Source organism: Triturus cristatus, chromosome 2_1 (assembly GCF_964204655.1).
Source record: "Triturus cristatus chromosome 2_1, aTriCri1.1, whole genome shotgun sequence".
Lineage (NCBI taxonomy): Eukaryota > Metazoa > Chordata > Amphibia > Caudata > Salamandridae > Triturus > Triturus cristatus.
The window spans coordinates 486,045,068-486,063,710 of NC_140581.1; the positions used below are offsets into that span (position 1 = coordinate 486,045,068).

The window sequence follows — 18,643 nt, forward strand, 5'->3', positions numbered from 1 at the left end:
AGTATGGCATATGAATCACAGAGCGCTACTCGGAATCAATAGCACCTAACACTTCAATATGGCATATGCATCACAGGGCGCTACTCGGAATTAATAGCACCTAACACTTCAATATGGCATATGCATCACAGGGCGCTACTCGGAATCAATAGCACCTAACACTTCAATATGGCATATGCATCACAGGGCGCTACTCTGAATCAATAGCACCTAACACTTCAATATGGCATATGCATCACAGGGCGCTACTCGGAATCAATAGCACCTAACACTTCAATATGGCATATGCATCACAGGGCGCTACTCGGAATTAATAGCACCTAACACTTCAATATGGCATATGCATCACAGGGCGCTACTCGGAATCAATAGCACCTAACACTTCAATATGGCATATGCATCACAGGGCGCTACTCTGAATCAATAGCACGTAACTCTTCAATATGGCATATGAATCACAGAGCGCTACTCGGGCTCGGGTGCAGTCAGTGTCTAACACGGGGCTGTCCGCAGGGAGCACACGGGACTTGCGGAGCGAGTCTCTTGCTCCGGTGCAGTTCGTAGGCACCGCGCTTCAGGGCAGACACGGGGGATACCGAAGGGATCCCTCGGCGGGGTCTCTCCGTCGCGATGACAGGGGGAACTCTCACGGAGAGGGAACCCGGGCCCAGGTTGCGGTGTGGCTCCCAACCAGCAGGGGGCGCACTGGGGGCAATCCCAGCCTTCGGGCTTACCTCGATCTCCGCGCTGGAAGGCGTCCGTACCCGCGATGATGGGGCACTCGTTCTCGGCCTCGCGCACTTCTCCTCACAGCTGCGACGGCAGCGACGGGGCCCTGGGCTTCTCCACGGGCCTCACGTCACGGCAGGGTACTTCTTCCGGCCTCAGGGTCGCGGCGGTGAGTGCGCTGGCTTGCACAACACGGGGGGTGCTAAAGTTAAGGATGGGGGTTCTGTGTCCAGCGGAGCCCGCTGCCGGGGGTCCCAGACCAGGGCAGGGAGCGCACGGGTCACAGCGCTAATATCTGGTCGATCCCCTGTGGTTCTCCAATCAGCTTCACATCAGAGCTCAGGGGTCAGTCTGGACACGCAGTCTCAGTGCTTTGGCTTGTAAGGTTAAAGTTCAGTCTGGACACGCAGTCTCAGTGCTTTGGCTTGTAAGGTTAAAGTTCAGTCTGGACACGCAGTCTCAGTGCTTGGCTTGTAAGTTTCGGTTCTTAGATGTCAGATAAGGTCTTGTTGGCGCAGATGTATCTGGCGCCCTTAAGGGGTTCTGTTGCAGGGGGGTAGGGATGGAGAAGGCGACTAGGTCCTTCCTAGTCAGGCTGGGCAGAGGTTCTCTGGGTCCTCCTACTACTGGGCAAGATCAGTGGGTTTCACAGGGTCCCTCACTCACTTAAGAGGCAGCACCTAGATCCTGTCACTCTCAGAGGCATAAGTCCCTGGCTAGGCCCTACCGCCTACACTCCTGGTGGATTCTTTCAGCTCTGCTTCACCCCAATGGCCAACTCACCACAAAAAGTTCCCTCCCTCACTTAAGTAGCCCTAGGTCAGGTGACCTCTGGCCAAGGCGGCAAAAGAAAAACCACACCTCCCTTCTAGAAGGTTCCAGCACATTCCAGGAGCTTCCCCACTCTACCTATGGGACAAAAAGGCGGGCTGGAGTCGCAACATTGTTGTAGGGTTCCAGACAGCTCCTGGCAGCTAGGGTGCTACTATGAAAGACCACTCTGCAGTAGCAGGGGCCTGTGGCAGCCATCTTGGGAGAAGGGAGCACCTGCACCTTAACACTGATTGGCAATGAAAAGGCGCCCGGAGACCTAGTCCAACATAAAAATGAGGGTGGAAAAAATGAGGCGTGATCAAAAAATGGAAGGGGAGACCACCCTAGGGCTGACAGGTCCAACAGTACCACAGCAGAAGGACCTTGGAACTGCAACAGTTTAGGAGCACAGACATTTCATTGAAAGCTTTGTGTGCAGACAGTGGAAATAAACCGTTTCATCAGCTTTTCTTTGCTCTGCAGAGCTTGTGAGGAAAGTAAATGTGCAGGGGAACAAGATAGGAGGGGTAAGAGCAGGAGTTCATAACAGAAAACGCATCCCTCTTATCCAAAATGGTTTTTGTACATAAATGTGACCTAACTAAAATATGCTGATAAACATGATAACGCTGGTTGCAACTATAATTATGTTAATTCAGCAATTGCACAGTGGATCCAACATAATATTATTATTCATCCATATTTTATAGCACAAAATTATAAATCTTGAAAATGCTGTAACAACACGTATATTTACTTTCACCCTTGAAGGTTTGACTACTGAAAACAGCCTGAATATCCACGTGAAAGTACAGGTCAAAATGGAGAAATATATGGGGGTTTGGACTTACAGTATTGATTCCCCCGGTATTTCCCCATTTCCTAGTGAACACTGTTCTGACTTGTAGCGGATTAGATATTCTCGATCTCCTGAGTTACCGGTACTCCAGTATCTATAACTGAGCTCGGATAAATTCCAACCCATTTACCGAGCCGCTCATAATGATGGCTTAAGTGTGCTTGATCATCCCAGGAAAAAAACCACATTCTCATATTTCTCAGAACATGATTGATGTCACAAGTCATCTCTGCAAAATTCCTAATACATTGGCAATAAAGGCTTGTGAATCCAAGGCAACATTTAATCTCTTTGATATTAGTAGATAAAAGCCAATTCCAAAATTGCTGGATCCTTCTTTGTAAAGACCAGAGGAATTCAGTCTTAATCCAAGATGCCACTCCTCATCGTTTTAGACTTGACACTTCTCTCATTTAAATAAGTAAATTATGTAGCTAAAATCTCAATAGCACTAGGCTAACATTTGCCTGATGTTCTATCAGAGTCTTAGAAAACACCAGTTGTCGTTGTAGGAAATTGGGTTACTAGTTGGGTGGGTGCAACACTACTCAAGCAACAACCACGATCCTTGTCGGGGTAAAAGACAAGCAAACACCAAATTAACCTGTGCTTAACCCTCTGATAGCTCGGCACAAAAGCAGCCAGGATTAACTTTGAGGCAAAGTGTAAAGTATTTATGCAACACACAAACAGTAATAAAGCGAAAAGACAACAGAAGAAAAATCCAACAGCAATTTAGAAACAATAGAGTGAAATGTAATACATTATTTGAGACTAAACCGAAAAAATTCCAATCATTAGAACTGGAGATTTGTAATTTCAAACCTTCAGTTGAAAGTTGCGCCTAAAGGCGCAAAGTGCCAACTGAGGGTAACTGGTCGAGCTGGACCTGGTCAAAGTCACAAGTTCAGGCCAACTGCAATGGAGCTCGGGCCAGGCACAGAACCAAGATTGACCTGCTGAGGATTATACCATATGTCCTTGGTGCGCAGTCCACGTGCGTTGCTCTGTGAGGCTTTGTGTCTGTTCTCGTGAAGCTGCAATGCTTTGTGGGGCTTTGCGTTGCTCTGCGACGGTTCTGCTGAGCTGTGTGGTGAGGCTTTGCGTTACGCTGCTTCGATTCCGATGAAGCTTGCAGTTGTGTGCCGAGGCTTTGCGTCGGATGTGGTGGAACCTTCAGTTAGGCCAGAAGGATCTCTCTTTAATGCCAGCCAAGGGCCCAGGATCTGAGGAGGCATAACTTGGGGATCAGGAACTAATTCCAGCAGAAGCCAGCTGGGCTGAGGCAGCTCCAGTTGGACTTCCAGTGCAGCAGGACAACCTACTTCTGTAGTGTCAACTGGTCCAGGCGTGTGCAGAAGAGTTGGGTCTGCGGGTCCACGATTTATACTCGGTACCTACCTTAAAGTGGGAGAAGCATCCAGAGTCCTTCCCCCTACAGATATATTGGGAATTTCCGGCCTGGGCACAAAAGACTAGTGAAAACCTTTGTGAGTCTGCTGTCTTTGTGATGTGAAAGTGTGGTAAGTGACAGATCCCCCCCCCCCCCCCCCCTTCAGGTCAAAGATGGCCATTCTTACCAACACCTATTCCTGCTTTGTGTCATTGTCTGGGATTTATACACAAAGACCAACTGCCAGTTACACTTAGTCATGTGACCCAGGATGCAGACTACTGGCCCAAATGGTTTGGACAAGAAACTGCCTACTTTCTCAAAGTTGAAGTAAAGACTAGAACAGAATGTACTAGACAGAAGTAGCATTTTTTGAACCGTAGCTTAAAATCTGACTTTACCATTAAAGAGGGTTTTAAATTGCAATTCTTTGGACCAGATTAGACATTTCTAACTGTTCCCAATTGAAAGTTATAACTTATTAAATGTAATAAGATAACCCAACGTTATCCCATGGAAGACGTAGGCCTTGTAGGTGTGAAAAACAAATTAAAGAGGTTTTCACTAACATTACATGTAAAACTTGAAAGTGCATGTCCAACGTTTTGAATACATTGCACCCTGCCCTCTGGGCAGTGTAAGGCCTACCTTAGGGCTGACTAATGTGTATTAAAAAGAAATGTTTAGGCCTGGCAAAAGGTTATTATGGCGCACATAAGCTGCAATGGCAGGCCTGAGACCTGTTTAAAAGGCCACTTAAGTGGGTGACACAATGAGTTCTGCAGGCTCACTAGTAGCATTCCATTTACTGGCCATGAGTATATGTAGGACCACTTTACTAGGGCCGTGCAAGTAAATTAAAGGTGCTAATTGCGTGTAAGCCAATTTCACCACCTTTAAGGGGGAAAGCGCCAGCACTTCAGCACTGGTTAGCAGTGGTAAAGAGTGCAGAGTCCTAAAAGCCAACAAGCAAAAGTTCAGAAAACAGGAGGGTGAAGGCAAAAGGTTTAGGGGATGACCCTCCGAGAGTGCCAAGTCCAACAGTCATACAGGAAGACCAATAACGACACATTCAAAATATTTAAAAAAATATAGAATCCATAAAATGCTAAAAATAGCAGGGGCATTGCCCAACCCAGGTGCCATTCGTATCGCCCAAATAAGGAGTGACAACCTTTCCCCGAGTTATTGCCCTTTTTGATATGCAGAAGATAAGCACCTCGCAATTTATTTTCAGTGAAGACTTGTGCTTCTTCAGCTCACTCCAATATATTCTTTATGAAAGGCATAGGATATCCAGCCTAATCATAATTTGATTTAAATCTTTATTAACCATTTAAAGATGCAGATACTAATCTTTCTTAGATACCACAGACAAATTGCACCAGCAAGGGAAGAATATGGTATAAGTAACCCATTTTGTAAATTCTCCTACAACTACGCATTCAGAATCTCCTTCACTTTTTCCATTAAACAATTAATATGTGCGAGGGAACAATAGAGCCGGGTATATTTGGAATGGTGCAATCATTTTCCCTATGAGAGGGAAGTGAGATGAGGGAATTGAGGTGATGCTTGATTTAGCAAACTTTGGAGTAAAATGGTGGTACTGAAGTTGTAATGCTAGAGCCACTCCTATGTTTTGAAACCGCATGATGACCTTTGACTACCATTGTTTTAATTGACTTTTAGTGTTTTACTTTACTCTAGCCCGAATGTATGACATCATTTCCCTGCATGTGCATGTTTCTCTTCAATTTGTCTTTCGTGAAATCTTGTAGTTTTAAAGTGGGAGAGCTTTCACAGAGTAGAACAGCCTTGCCAGGAATAGAACGTGTGGGATGTGCATTTGAAAGCATGAGAGAGAGAGGTGTGGAATGTACTTGTTGGTCTCAAAGTGCAGTGTTATAAGCAGTGCTGCTTAAATGTGCATTATGTTGTACATTGGGAGATGAAGTGTGTGATCCTATAAGCAGTGGTGCACAAATGTGCATTGTATTGTACATTGGGAAGTATTATGAAGTTTTTACTTTTGGCTTTGACATGCCGTCATGTCAACTTGAATTCGGACTCTGTCTAGCTTGAGCTTTTTGAGTGCACAGGCAGGCCCCCAGATTACTGAAGTTGTTTAGGTTATTCACGTTCAAGGTTGTTTTGTTTTCTGCTGGATGGAGGCTTTCGTAAGCTTTGCTGGGATAATATGTGGGAAGTGTGCTTGGTGCCTCTCGGAGCAGAGATTGTTTTTGCCAGAGAAATGTGTGGAATATACAACTCTGTCTCTGAGTCCTAATACAGGGGCCTTGTCAGCTTCTTTCTTGACCTTGACACAGACCAGTACGGTCAGCTCGGTTTTTCGTAACCGAAGAAAGGGGGCGAGGTTTGTTGAGCCTTTGCCTCAGGTTGAGTAAAAGGTATTAAAGGTGGGGGATCTTGGCACCCAGACGGGAGCTTGCTTGTGGGGCATACATGTCGTCACAAGGGAATTTGGGTCCCGATCGAGAATTCTGACTGGGCTGTTAAAGGGGCTCCTCCAGCTTCAGTTGGCAAGGATTTTGAGTGAACGATCGGTGCAGTGTTCTGTTTTTGATTATTGACTTTGTAATGTGTGAGTGAGTTTGTGTGCACATCCAAGTCTCCAGTGGTTATAATCATCGGAGGTGTTTTCATTGTGATGTGTGGGTTTTTGCACATCAAGTCTTCAATGATTGTAACATCTTATGTATTTAGTGTATTTATCTTTCTGATTTCTTGCAAGACGTCCAGCATAATCTGCTTGTGTTTTATTCCATGTTATTATCTGCTTGTGTTTAATTTTATTATTGTGATCTGCTTGCATTTTATTTCATGTATATTCCATGCATTGCATAGTAACATTTATATATGCATATACATTTGAATGTTGTTCATTTGACATCTGGGAAAGCCTTTCTGTTAGAGAGTGTTGCATAAATAAAACCCAATGCCTTATTCTTTGATGTGTTTCATTTTTATAAAAGTGAAATCCCTTTCCAGGTGGTGGTGTGTTTTTATTGCTTTATCATGTTTTAGGGTGGTATTCTTTATTACCTGGGAGTGACATTGAAAAATGATTAGCCACAATCACATTTTAAGTGGACTCTCTTGGTGACCAATAACTCTCTGAAGCTTAGCAGTGATTATGAGAGAAGCTGGGATGGCAAATATATTATTCTAGTAGACTAATTAAGACATTGATTATGCCTCTTAACTAAGGAATACAAATAATTACTGCATAATTGAAAGAGTCACTAATGTCAAAAGATAGCACCCCTGTATGATCCCAAAAGTGATTTATAATGGTAATGAGACTTTGCAAAACTAGTATAAAGTCAATGATGAACCATCAACTTTTCGAATAATTTCAGGAGCCTTCTTTAATGTTTTTGGGGTGTCACTCTTGGTGTCCTAGTCCTGATCAATAAATATTGCACAGGTCCCACTATTCAGTAATGCAGAAGCATTAATAGCTTTTCCTTTTTCCATTCTCAAAGTAATTGGTAAGCGGAACACATGATTATCAGTGCTATGCATAGGTGATCCAATTGAAGGAAGACAACATACTATTCTTTTCCTCACTTACTTAGGGAACACATTGGGTTCTGCATACATTTTCCTGAGGGTATTTTGCACAAGTATGAATCAGATGTCCAGGTCACCACTAGCCAGCTACATACCAGTGTTCTTTTAACTCTCATGAGACCCCTTATTGATTCTACTTGCTTAGATTTGCCTTGAGGCAAAGGATCCGCCATATGACAGCCATATCAGGTAACTTGAGAAATTAAAAAAAAGTTCTTAGTATTTCTTTGTTTTTGCCTCCTTTATAATCTGTGCTCACTTAATTATGCTTGTTCAATAAATTCAGAAAAAGAAGCAAGATGATGAAAACAAAACAACTCATCCATAATCTTTTTTCAGCGCTCATCGAATTAGTCATATGAGGTCCCACTACCCAAGTAGTTTCAGCTGGCAGTTGATGAAAACAAGTGACATAAGTCAAAACATCCATTCCACTTAGCTGAATATCACACAAGGCTTCTTCAGTGGATTACTCCAAATCAGAATGTTCAAACATCATCTTGAAAGTAAACATGAACACATCATTCATTTCCTACAGAGTCTGAATCTGTAATCGTAGGGGCAGTCAAAGAGGGTCCAGATAGGCAACAAACAAGGTAAAACCCTTACTCGGTCTTGATTAAACTATGCAGAGCAAAAGGCAAAATGCACTGTAGGAGAATCCAGAAATGATCTAAACATCACAATATCCACAGGGAAACGTGGATCACTGGAAGGGACTACTAGGACACCGAATTGTCAGAGCATAATTGGTGTAACTCTTGTTTAAGGTCCTGAGAAGTATGTTTAGTTTTTGTTATTGGTAAATGACCTCGAAATTTGTAAAGAACTGAATGCAATTAAGGTCTGTTCCATTTCCCTCTTGATTGCCCAAGAAAGGGGACTCCTCACAGTAGCTTTAGTGTCACCCTGAAACGTATAGCATACCTGAAATGTGTCCGGTGTCTATTTAGGAGGGTTACAGTTAGGTGGAAGTCCGATAGTGCTTGATGGAAGAGGTAGATGGGTTTTGCAGTAGATACTCTAGGCACTAGTTTTCACTGAAATCAGTAAGAGAAAATAGCCGGGCCACAAATCCAGAAGAATAACTGAAATGGAATCCAACTCCAAGGAGCCAAAATTAAGGACAAAATAAAAAAGAGTGAGTGATAATTGCAATGCAAATAGGGAACGAATCGTTTGTGTCTCATCTTACTTTCATGACCGCGATCTTTATATATGATTCAAACTGTAACTGATATCGCAGACAAAACTCATGCTCAATCTTGAATTGGGAACCTCCAGTAGAGTTCTCCAGACAATAAATCCTCTTTGAGAGGGTACTTGGTTTGACCTTGCCTCCTCTGGAAATCATGGCTAAGCATGTGAAAAAAATGATCACGTTTTAAATCTTTTGCTTGTTGCTGCAATATGACTGCCCATGCTGACTAATACCTCCGAGTTATCGCTGAAAGCCCCTCCAGTTGACCTTAATCGCAAAACTAGCATCACAACGCAGGTTACAGGGGTAACCAGCTATGCACCACCTGAGTCGGCGTTGCAAGCACGGTCTTCCCCTAACCATGGACGGTTTCCAGTAGGCCCTGTCCACAAATATTAGTAAAGGTTACGCAGTTTTACATCGGTTATAATTGTTTGATTTCGGGTGTCACTGCTTTGTCTAGGAGTTTGGCTACAGTAGGGATATTGAATTGATCTCTACTTGCTAGTGAATTTAAATACATACAATTTAATAAATATGTGGTATGTCCTAGAATAGAAATAACTGTTTACAAATATAATAGGCTGAGAAAGTTAACAATGAAAACGAATAATAAGAAATAAGTCAAATCCTGGAAATGAAATGATCGTGCAACAGAGATGAGATTCATGTCATATCTAAGCTCCTAGCTCACTATTATGTTTTTCCACTGGGTTCCTTTCTAGCTAATCTCTGGACCCTTCATAATTACAGAAGAGTTACTTCCGGCTGTTAGGAATGTTTTCAAATAAGTTATCTCTCTTTCATTACTAAGACATTCTGTGTGTTTACATTTTAGTAAACATGTTATATGTTATATAATATGTTATATAATATATTTAATAAAAATGTGAATGCTTAAGATTGTTGTGTATACATAACATTATGTTTTTCTTCTGTTGCAGATTGCCTGCTATACTTATTTTCAATAATTATGAAGTTTAGGGAATTGTGAACCATGATAATACATTTATGATCACTGCAGCTGAAGTCATGGCATCGTTTCCTAATCTTGACCCTGGGACTCACTTAGTTGTGGAGGAGTGCATGAACTATGGCCTGTCGGGCATGCCAGACATCAAAGTGGAAGATGACATGGACTCGAACCCGGAGGAAGGCCCTGCTCAAGGCATGGCCATGGGAATGAAGTTCATTTTGCCCAATCGGTTTGACATGAATGTTTGTTCTCGATTTGTCAAGTCTCTGAATGAGGAAGAAAGCAAAAATATTCAAGATCAAGTCAATTCGGATTTAGAAGTGGCATCCGTCCTCTTTAAAGGTTGAGTATTTTTGTTCTGCTTTTACCTGTGTTTCTTCAATTTGGTAGCATTTTCAGAAGTTTTGTCATTAGTCTACTTTGCACCATTTCTCCATTGCACGAGTTTCAGAAGACATTTTTCACAATTTTTCTTTTTTAGTTTGTGAACTCGTGAATGGTGCAAATATTTTTTTAATTTGTCATGCACCCAAAATTATTTTAATTTCCTTTCAAACGTATTGTAGCTCTTATAACGCCTTTTTGCTTTCCAACTCCAAACAGCTGAATGCAATATTCATACTTCTCCATCCCCTGGAGTTCAAGTTAGACATGTGTACACTCCTTCAGCAGCAAAACATTTCTCACCCATCAAGCAGTCTACTACCTTGACGAACAAGCATAGAGGAAATGAAGTTTCTACAACACCCCTGCTTGTAAACTGTGAGTATAATGAAGTATCCTTTTCATTCCATGATATTGGTCGTGCTTGAGATTCTGAAACCCAGCCTTGATGACTGGCAGCTTTTGACTTGTCTCTTAATTCATGCTGACAATATTGATCTGTACCAATTCTTTCTAAGTGGTAGAGAAACATCTAGTGATTGGAGGGATGTTTAGAATGCCTACATTAATCCGATCAATTTAAGACTAACGCAGTATTAGAGAACGTCTGATCACATCTCCTGGGCATTTTATTACTTTGTTGTGTTCTGTCTTAACAGATGTATTTTTTATTGAAAAGACCACTGTTGATGCCCTTTTGAGGGATTTTCCGAAAGTGCATGCCAAAGTCAATCTCACAGAACCATTTAGAACACGAAATGCACACATTACCCAGGCAAGAAACCTGTGGCCACTTCTTGGCTGAGAAAGGTGTTCTGGTATGCATTCACAGTACTTTTAGGTGGCCATGGCATCCAAGACCACTAGCTTCATGCATGCCTTAGTCCAAATCTATCTGACCACAGACTACATTTGGGGACAGTGAATGTATTGGGCATTACTGTAGTTGAAAAATTGCTAACCTCAGTGACATTCACACTAGCTTGTAGATAGGTTCACTCAGAAGTACTAGGTTTAGCAGTCTTGGAGTATGGCCATTTGTTTCCTCCATTTCCCAAGAGCCACCAGGCTACCTGGGAGGAATACAGTGCCTAAGCCCAACAATTTGTCTAGAAGTTCACTAGTCTCTTTTAATGTAAAATAGGTACTAAAACAACACATTTACAAATTTTTCTTGTTTTCTGTTGTGCAACCACCAAATGGAAGATGAAAATAAAGATTAAGTAGCAAGATACTTAAGTGCTAGCTTTTTTTATATAGGTAAGGTAGCTTTTTACACTGACACATTTATGCGAGTTTTAGAACCCACTACATTTTGTATAAATATGGATGTTTGTGTTGTCGTTTTGTGTGTGTGTGGGTGTGTGTGTGTGTATATGTGTGGGTGTGTTTAAACACACACACATGCATATAAACACACAACTACAACACAAACATTCCTATTTTTACAGTAGGACATGTATACACACACACACACACACACACACTAGATGCTGTTTCTGCATTTTACATGTTGGATGTTTTTGTTGTTGCAGCGTTATCTGTGCACCAGCTTGCAGCTCAAGGGGAAATGCTCTATCTTGCAACCCGTATTGAACAAGGTGAGAATGGAAGATTTTATAAAGGATAATCATAAAAAATACAAACGGTGTCCTATTTTCAGATACTACTTTAGCACGTTTTTTTAATAGCTCTTTATTGCCATTTCTTTATTATGCAAGGAACCCCCACTATGCATACATATTATCATGCGATAATGGGTACAGTTGTGTCCAACTATCTAGACATTATTCATCCATTTAAAGTTACAACTTCGAGCCACAAGTTGCATTACCTTCCTCCTCAGTCTTCCTCATCACAGTCACCTTCGATGACTCTGTGTTTGGGGCACAGCATTCACCCATTGAGAAAAAAAAAAAACACCCAACATGCTGATCTGACAGGAAGTACCTGTCAGGTGGCCTAAAATGGTGGGGCAAACCCAAACAATACCCTGTTCTTTTCTCTGCGTTCCGGCTTGAACACCCATAGACGTACAATGCTCGCACAGTTTGTGCAGTGTTGAGTATGTGGTATTTTATTTTTAGTTGGCAGGCAGCTCTAGCGTCCACGCCTTTTTATTATAACCTATTGGTCAGTACCACCACTCGCACGCTGAGCGATTGGGAGCAGCGGTTATGTGTTTTGGCTCTGGTTCTGCATGCACTGCTCCTGCGCTATAGCGGTCAGGAGCGGCGGTAGTTGGCTTTTGTACCATTCCTCTGCTCCTCTGGCGAGCGCTGGGAGAGAAGCAGGGGCTTGCCTTGTGTACCGGGGCTTGTTACAGGGTGCCGTTCCTGCATGAAGAGTATGGTGGTGTGTTTATGCGGCCTTACCTAATCAGCGTCATCTCTGGCGCGATCAGGAGTCTAGTTTAGCGCCAGGATAATGCCAGCCCACTAGGTATTTTTTTGTGGTATATATGGACCCAGGTTGCCGTACTCGGTGTGCTGTTTTATGAAGTCAGTACCTGGTGCTTGACAACAGTGTCTCTCAACTGTATTTGAGGGAGTGGAACTCTTCCATCATGTTGGCAGTTGTTTCTGTTTGCAGACATGGAAGGGAAACGCTCTTAGAAGCATAGGCAGGATTCTTCTGACTCTTATGTGTCAGAGCCTGCTTCACCGTATCAGCCTGTGGGCATGGCTCTTGATGTCCTTCAGGCCATGATTAATAAGGCTGTGGATTCTGCTTTTGCGGCATATAAGAGCCCAGTGCTTAAGATCTCCTGGGTTTCCTCCCAACCTGATACAGACTCTGATGGGTCGGATGAGGAACAGTAGGATTGCTTTGTGAAGGGCTCAGAATTGAAGGAGATTATGACCTCGTTAAAGGGCAATTTGGCCTTTCGGACTGTGATTCCTCTGGATGAAGTGTAGGATTTGTTTTCACAGTACATTCCAAAGTAGCCTGATTCTCTTCCCATCCATAAAGTAATCCAGGGTTTTTTGTCCAGCGAATGGTCTGATGTCGAGTAAGCTGGGTTCCCTAGGTTCCTCGCTAAGAAGTATCCTCATAGTAATTTGCCGGCTGAGTTCCCCCCTCAGGTGAAGGTGGAGACTCTGATGGCAGGTCTGGCTTACAGTGGTTCCATCATCTCCGAAGATGCCTTGCCTAGCGACCTGGTTGATAAGAAGGTGGACGGTGCTGCTAAACGGGCAAACTCCACAGCTAACTTTTCCATCTGGGCAAGGGGCCTCCTGCATGATTTTCATGCCTTGTCGGAGGAACTTCAGCAAGAGGATTATGTCAATTCACATCTGTCTCTTATGGAGTTGCAGGTACTCTACTTGTCAGACATTACCATTGACTTTCAGTCCACTTTTGAGGCCATTTCTGGTTCCATTGGCTCGGCTAAACGGCACATTTGGATGAGGTCATGGAAGGTGGAGGCATCCGAGAAGACTCTCCTTTCTCGTTTGCCCTTTGGTGGGGGTAAGTTGTTTGGCCCTCAACTCAAAGAGCTGTTGAAGAAGTCTGTGGAAGTACGTATGCTTCTGACACCTCTGAGACCTGGGGTGAGAGGTCAGGGGTTTGGTTACCGGTGGGCGTTTGGGAATCCCCCCACCCCCACCCCCTCAGCTGGGAAGAGACACACCCAACTTTCATGGGAGGGGACGTGGCTGTGTCACTCCCTCCTCTGATAAATCCCAGCAATGCCTGCAGGAGCCATCCTTGCCAGTTCCACTCCAAATTCATGACTAAGAGTAGGAGGCCGAATTGGACGATTTTCATCTGCTTGGGCAGGCGACATCACAGATGCCTGGGTTCTTCGCTTGGTGGTAGAGGGTTATTCTATCGACTTCTCAGACTCTAGATCGTATTGTCCTGACCCCGACTCCTCTTAATCCTTTGAAGCTCCAGCATCTGCAGTAGGGGGTCTTTGAGCTTCTCCAGAAGGGTGCCTTAATAACTGTCCCAGTCAGGGGTGTTATTCCCTGATGTTCCTGGTCCAGAAGGTGTCTGGAGGTTACCGCTCAGTCATGGATCTCAAGACTGTGATGTCCTGTGTTTCTTACCAGAAATTTAAAATGGTGAGTTTGCAGAAGATTTTGCCCCTTATTTCTCCTGGGTCCTTTTTTGGCATCCTTGGACCTTTTGGATGCTTATTTCCATATCCCTGTGTATCCGCTTTCCCAGCGGTATTTTAGGTTCTTTTCCCTGTGGTGACATTTACAGTTCAATCCTTTGGATTGGTTTCAACCCGTAGAGTGTTGACGAAGGTCCTTGCTCCCCTGGTGAGTCTTTTGCATGAAGAATTTCTCTGGTTGATGTTATTCAAGGGGATTTGTTCCTGATGCTTGGAAGGGGGGTTCTATTCTTGAGTTCCTCCGGGATAGGTTCTTGATGGGCTGTCGGTCTCTACTTTCTGTAGTCAGTGGGCGACTATCAGGGGTTCCTCTCTCCTCGCTTTTGAGTCCCTGGCTTCTCTCCTACTTTGAAGTTTCTACCTTAGGAGGCCGGCAGTTTCTGGAGGCCCTTTAAGGAAGAAATCCAGATGACATATCGTATGCTCCACCTTCATAGTGAGCGGAAACAAGTTGTAGGCAAGCGGGAACACAGCATAATTACGGGGGGGGGAGGACCCTTTACACGGACCGAGGCTCTGCCTCAATCAGGAGGCTGGAAAGGGACGTAAATGTGACTTATGAGCTTATGTAATCAGAGCCCGGAGGAGGGTGGGATAGGGAGGGGGGGAGGTGATGGGTCGAAGTTTACATTACTGTCATATATATTGTTGATGTACTTTCACGCAATGTGTAGCATATTTGCGGTTCCGTGTTGGATTGACCAAAATGTTTGATATTGTTATCTGTCTGCGGACTCCACATAACTGATACATAATGCTTAACAGAGGAATAATGTTGGAGAGTATTAAAAATTTAAAAACCCAATAAAGTTTGTTTAAAAAAAAAAAAAGGAGGCCGGCAGTTTTCTCTCCTGTGCCCTAGTGGAATCTTCCCCTCGTCCTTAATGCGTTGCAGCGCTCCCCATTTAAATCACTGCCTTCTGTTTCCCTGGAATGTCTTCTGACCTTTAAGGTGTGTTTTCTGATGGCTATCCCCTTCGGAGGCGTTTTTGGGGAGATTGGCGCATTGCTTTGCCACCCTCCCTTCTTGAGGCAATATCTGGACGAGGTGGTCCTTCACCTTGACCCGGCCTTTCTTCCCAAGCTACCCTCTCCTTTCCATTTGGCACAGGATATTGTTCTTCCTGTTTTTTTTTTCCTACCCACTCTACGGTGGAGGAATTTTTGCTTCATTCTCTTGATTTGACATGGGGTCTTGTTATTTATCTTGAGCCTCTTTTCACCAGGTGGGTTTTCTGTTTGTCACTTTTGGGGATGCCAGGCAGGGTCATTGCTCTACAACGTCTACTCTTTCTCGTTGGGTTATTTCAGCCATTTCATTTGCCTAGCTTCATTCCGAGGTTTCTCTTCTTCTATTTCAGGGGCGTTCCACCAGGGGTACTGCTTCCTCCTGGGCGTCTTTTAAGTACACCTCATTAAAGGATGTTTGTGTGTCTTAAAGATGGCCCTCCCCCACATAATCGTATCTCCCATTATAAATTGAGAATGGGGGGGGGGGGGGAGTGTTTTCTGGGGATTTTGGTTCAGCTGATCTTACTGCAGTTCATTGATTTATGCTATTTAATTTTTTTGGCCATCATTGTGGGTGTTGTTTTCTTTTTTGTTTTGTCTGACACTTTGGTATACGCTCCAAGGTGACTGTGACGATGAAGACTGAGGAGGATGGTAATGGCTCAGTTACTTACCAGTAATCTTCATTACTCTGAGTCATAGTCTTCCTTGTCACAGTCCTGTTCACTCCCTCTCGCCCTTAGGAGTTGGGGGGCGAACAAAAACGAAAATGATCCTTCTGGTTGCTGCGATAGTTGTTTGCTCTTTTTTGCTTCTCTCCTTTGGTTGGTTTTTTCTTTATTGTACTTTTGTTTGGTTGGATATTACAGGATATGGTTTGGGTTTGCTCCAACCTTATAAGTCAGGTGACCGGTACTTTCTCTCAGGTTGTCTTGTTAGGTGTTTTTTCTTCTATGGGTGAATGCTGTGCTCTGAACACACAGTGCTCCAAGGTGACTGTGACGAGGAAGACTATGACCTGGAGTAATAAAGATTTCCGGTAAGTAACCGAGTCAATAAGAATTATATAACACACAAGTAAACCATAAGTATAACATCATATTTCTCTCCTGGTATTTTTGCACATTCAGTCATAGGGTAACATCATCTACTAGTCTAATTGAAACATTCCCTTTCGATCATATCTACTTTACACATAACGTGTTCCACATCATCTAGAACAGGAATACTCAAAGTATGGCCCAGGAGCTTCATGCCGCCCTCCTGACCTTTAATTGAGGCCCGTTATTTACTTGACAGAGCAGGAACATTCAGAAAGCTGTGAAAAAAACAGGCATGCTTTATTTACACTTTAACTAAAGTACCGTAGAGAAGAAAAGAAAGAGTCCTAAATAGCTCATCTTTAGGAACACCTTTAGAATTGAAGACCTCTGGCACTAAACATGATAAACTCTCTGCAAACTTCATAAAGTTGTATTTTGTTAACATGCATAAGTGTTTTACCTTAGTAGATCAGATTATATCACTGCATTGAGAGGCATTTATTAGCAGTGATAGTTTTCAAATGTGATCTTGGAAACAATCATGCCGCCCCAATCTAAAAACAATGCCATTAGTGAACCAAGAGGCTAGTCATTTGTCAGGTGCACCTTGTGTGTAGCCTTGTATGTTATATAATCGGAACAACATTATAGGTCCTCAAATAAAGTACAAGAGAAGGTTTTGTACAGCACACAATCTGAACTCGTATATTTAATGGAATATCATATGTGGTAATAAAGAAATAGTAGGCAAAGTGAAATTAACCAATTGCCTAGAATCATACAATTTCATCAAGTGGGTAAGCCAAGACTGATGCCCGGTTTTCTGGTTCCACATTTTGCAAATTAGCCACCAGATGAGTATCTCTTCCCCTGTCATGTTTTACATTCGAAGTTAATGCTTTGACTTTAATTCTTGGTGAATGAGGATAGAGCGTTGGTGGCAGACAGAAGTCATGTGAAGGCTCAGTTTGTTGTCCATGCCATGCATCTGCTTTGCGTACCCCTATGCCCACGTTTCATCACAACGACCCACGCATTGCTGGCATCAGTGCGGCCCTCCAGCATGCCACAGACAGTACTTTGCAGCCCCCGGGAAATATTTGCGAGAACCAATGCTCTAGAATTCCAGTTCAACTCCCCGCCCCAAGATCATGGAGTCCTTTCCTGCCAACAAAATAAGTGTTGCTATCTGATAGTGTTCTGGATTCTTCAAGAATTGTTGTATGGTCTGCTGTCATGAACGGGGGGTTTCTCAGCCCCGTTTCTGTGTTGCACTCCTCCCCAACCCCCAATGTGTTTTATGGCGGCCTTTCACGTAACTTGGCCTGTAGTGCCAGCAGCAACATATCCTATTCTGTGACAGGTGTCCCCTTTCCCAATTGTTTATGGATGCGGGTCATAACAAGGATTCCTGTGGTGCACCACTTTATTAGTTCCTCGTGCCATTCCAAGACCGGGGAGCGGGGGCTGTGATGGCCATCACTATGCTGCGCTTTCCTAGAAGTAGGGCAGGTCTAGAAGTCTAGGTGTGTGTCTGACTTTTGGAGGTCTCGCAATTCTCCTCCGTTAATACCCCCTACGGTCATAGGCAAGGGTCTATCCATCAGGTCTGTTAACCCCTTGCCTGCTCATGACGGAACCACTCCGTCATGAGCCACGGGCGCCGTGTGCTCATGACGGAGTGGTTCCGTCATGCTGCGGCCGTTGGCGGCCGCTCCGCCCACGCGGCACTGAATCCCCGCCTGTGCGGGCGAACAATGCAAGTGGGCGGAGTCGTGACGGAACCACTCCGTCATGAGCACAGCGCGCCCGTGGCTCATGACGGAGTGGTTCCGTCACGAGCATGGCGGCGCCGCTAACACCCCGAACCCCCCCAGCGCCGCGGCAAAATTCGTGCCGCGGCGAAGGGGTTAATAAGTCCAACAAGAACTGCTTTAGAACATTTAGCGATTGCAAGACTAAGACCGAGATCAAAATTAAAATGTGCAATATATGTTCTTGCAAACCTAACTTGTATTTATATAAAAGTTCTCATGGTATATATTCAGCATTGTAAGTGTTTATCACACTTGGCATTTCTTCATCGTTCTTACTTCCTGCTCTCCTTTCTCACTTCTGTACTTTCTTTCACCACTTGCCAATCTCTTGTCATGTTAGTGGAATTCACCTGACTATTTATTAAAATAAAAAAAGAAGTATCCCATGTTAATACACACAAACTTGCTGGACTTATAGAAAGTGTTTTTGTGACTGTTGAATAACGAATACATTTACGCAAAACAGCCAGGAAGTGAAAGCGAATGGGTTCCCTGCTCTTCAGTGGATAGCATAGAATGTATATAGCTGTAGGTTGGCAGTACCCATGATTTAGACACTGTGGTTAGACTATAGTCTCAGTTTCCAGAGATGTTTCTCGGATTCCATAAAATTTGTATCGCAGTGTCAACTAAACATTAAGCCTTCCAAAATGATTCTTGTCCACTCCACATACGGTTATTTTTTGGTGCA

At 43.6% G+C, this 18,643-nt stretch overlaps 1 protein-coding gene across 1 annotated transcript in view; it reads left to right on the forward strand.

Annotated features, from left to right (window-relative positions):
* ANKRA2 (ankyrin repeat family A member 2) overlaps positions 1 to 18,643 on the forward strand; it is a 188,648-nt gene that overhangs the window by 83,613 nt on the left and 86,392 nt on the right. Inside the window, exons 2-4 of the mRNA XM_085632334.1 lie at positions 9,537 to 9,910; positions 10,172 to 10,330; positions 11,488 to 11,553. Coding sequence (XP_085488460.1) covers positions 9,604 to 9,910; positions 10,172 to 10,330; positions 11,488 to 11,553 — 532 coding nt within the window. The 5' untranslated portion in view covers positions 9,537 to 9,603. The remainder of the gene's footprint in view (positions 1 to 9,536; positions 9,911 to 10,171; positions 10,331 to 11,487; positions 11,554 to 18,643) is intronic.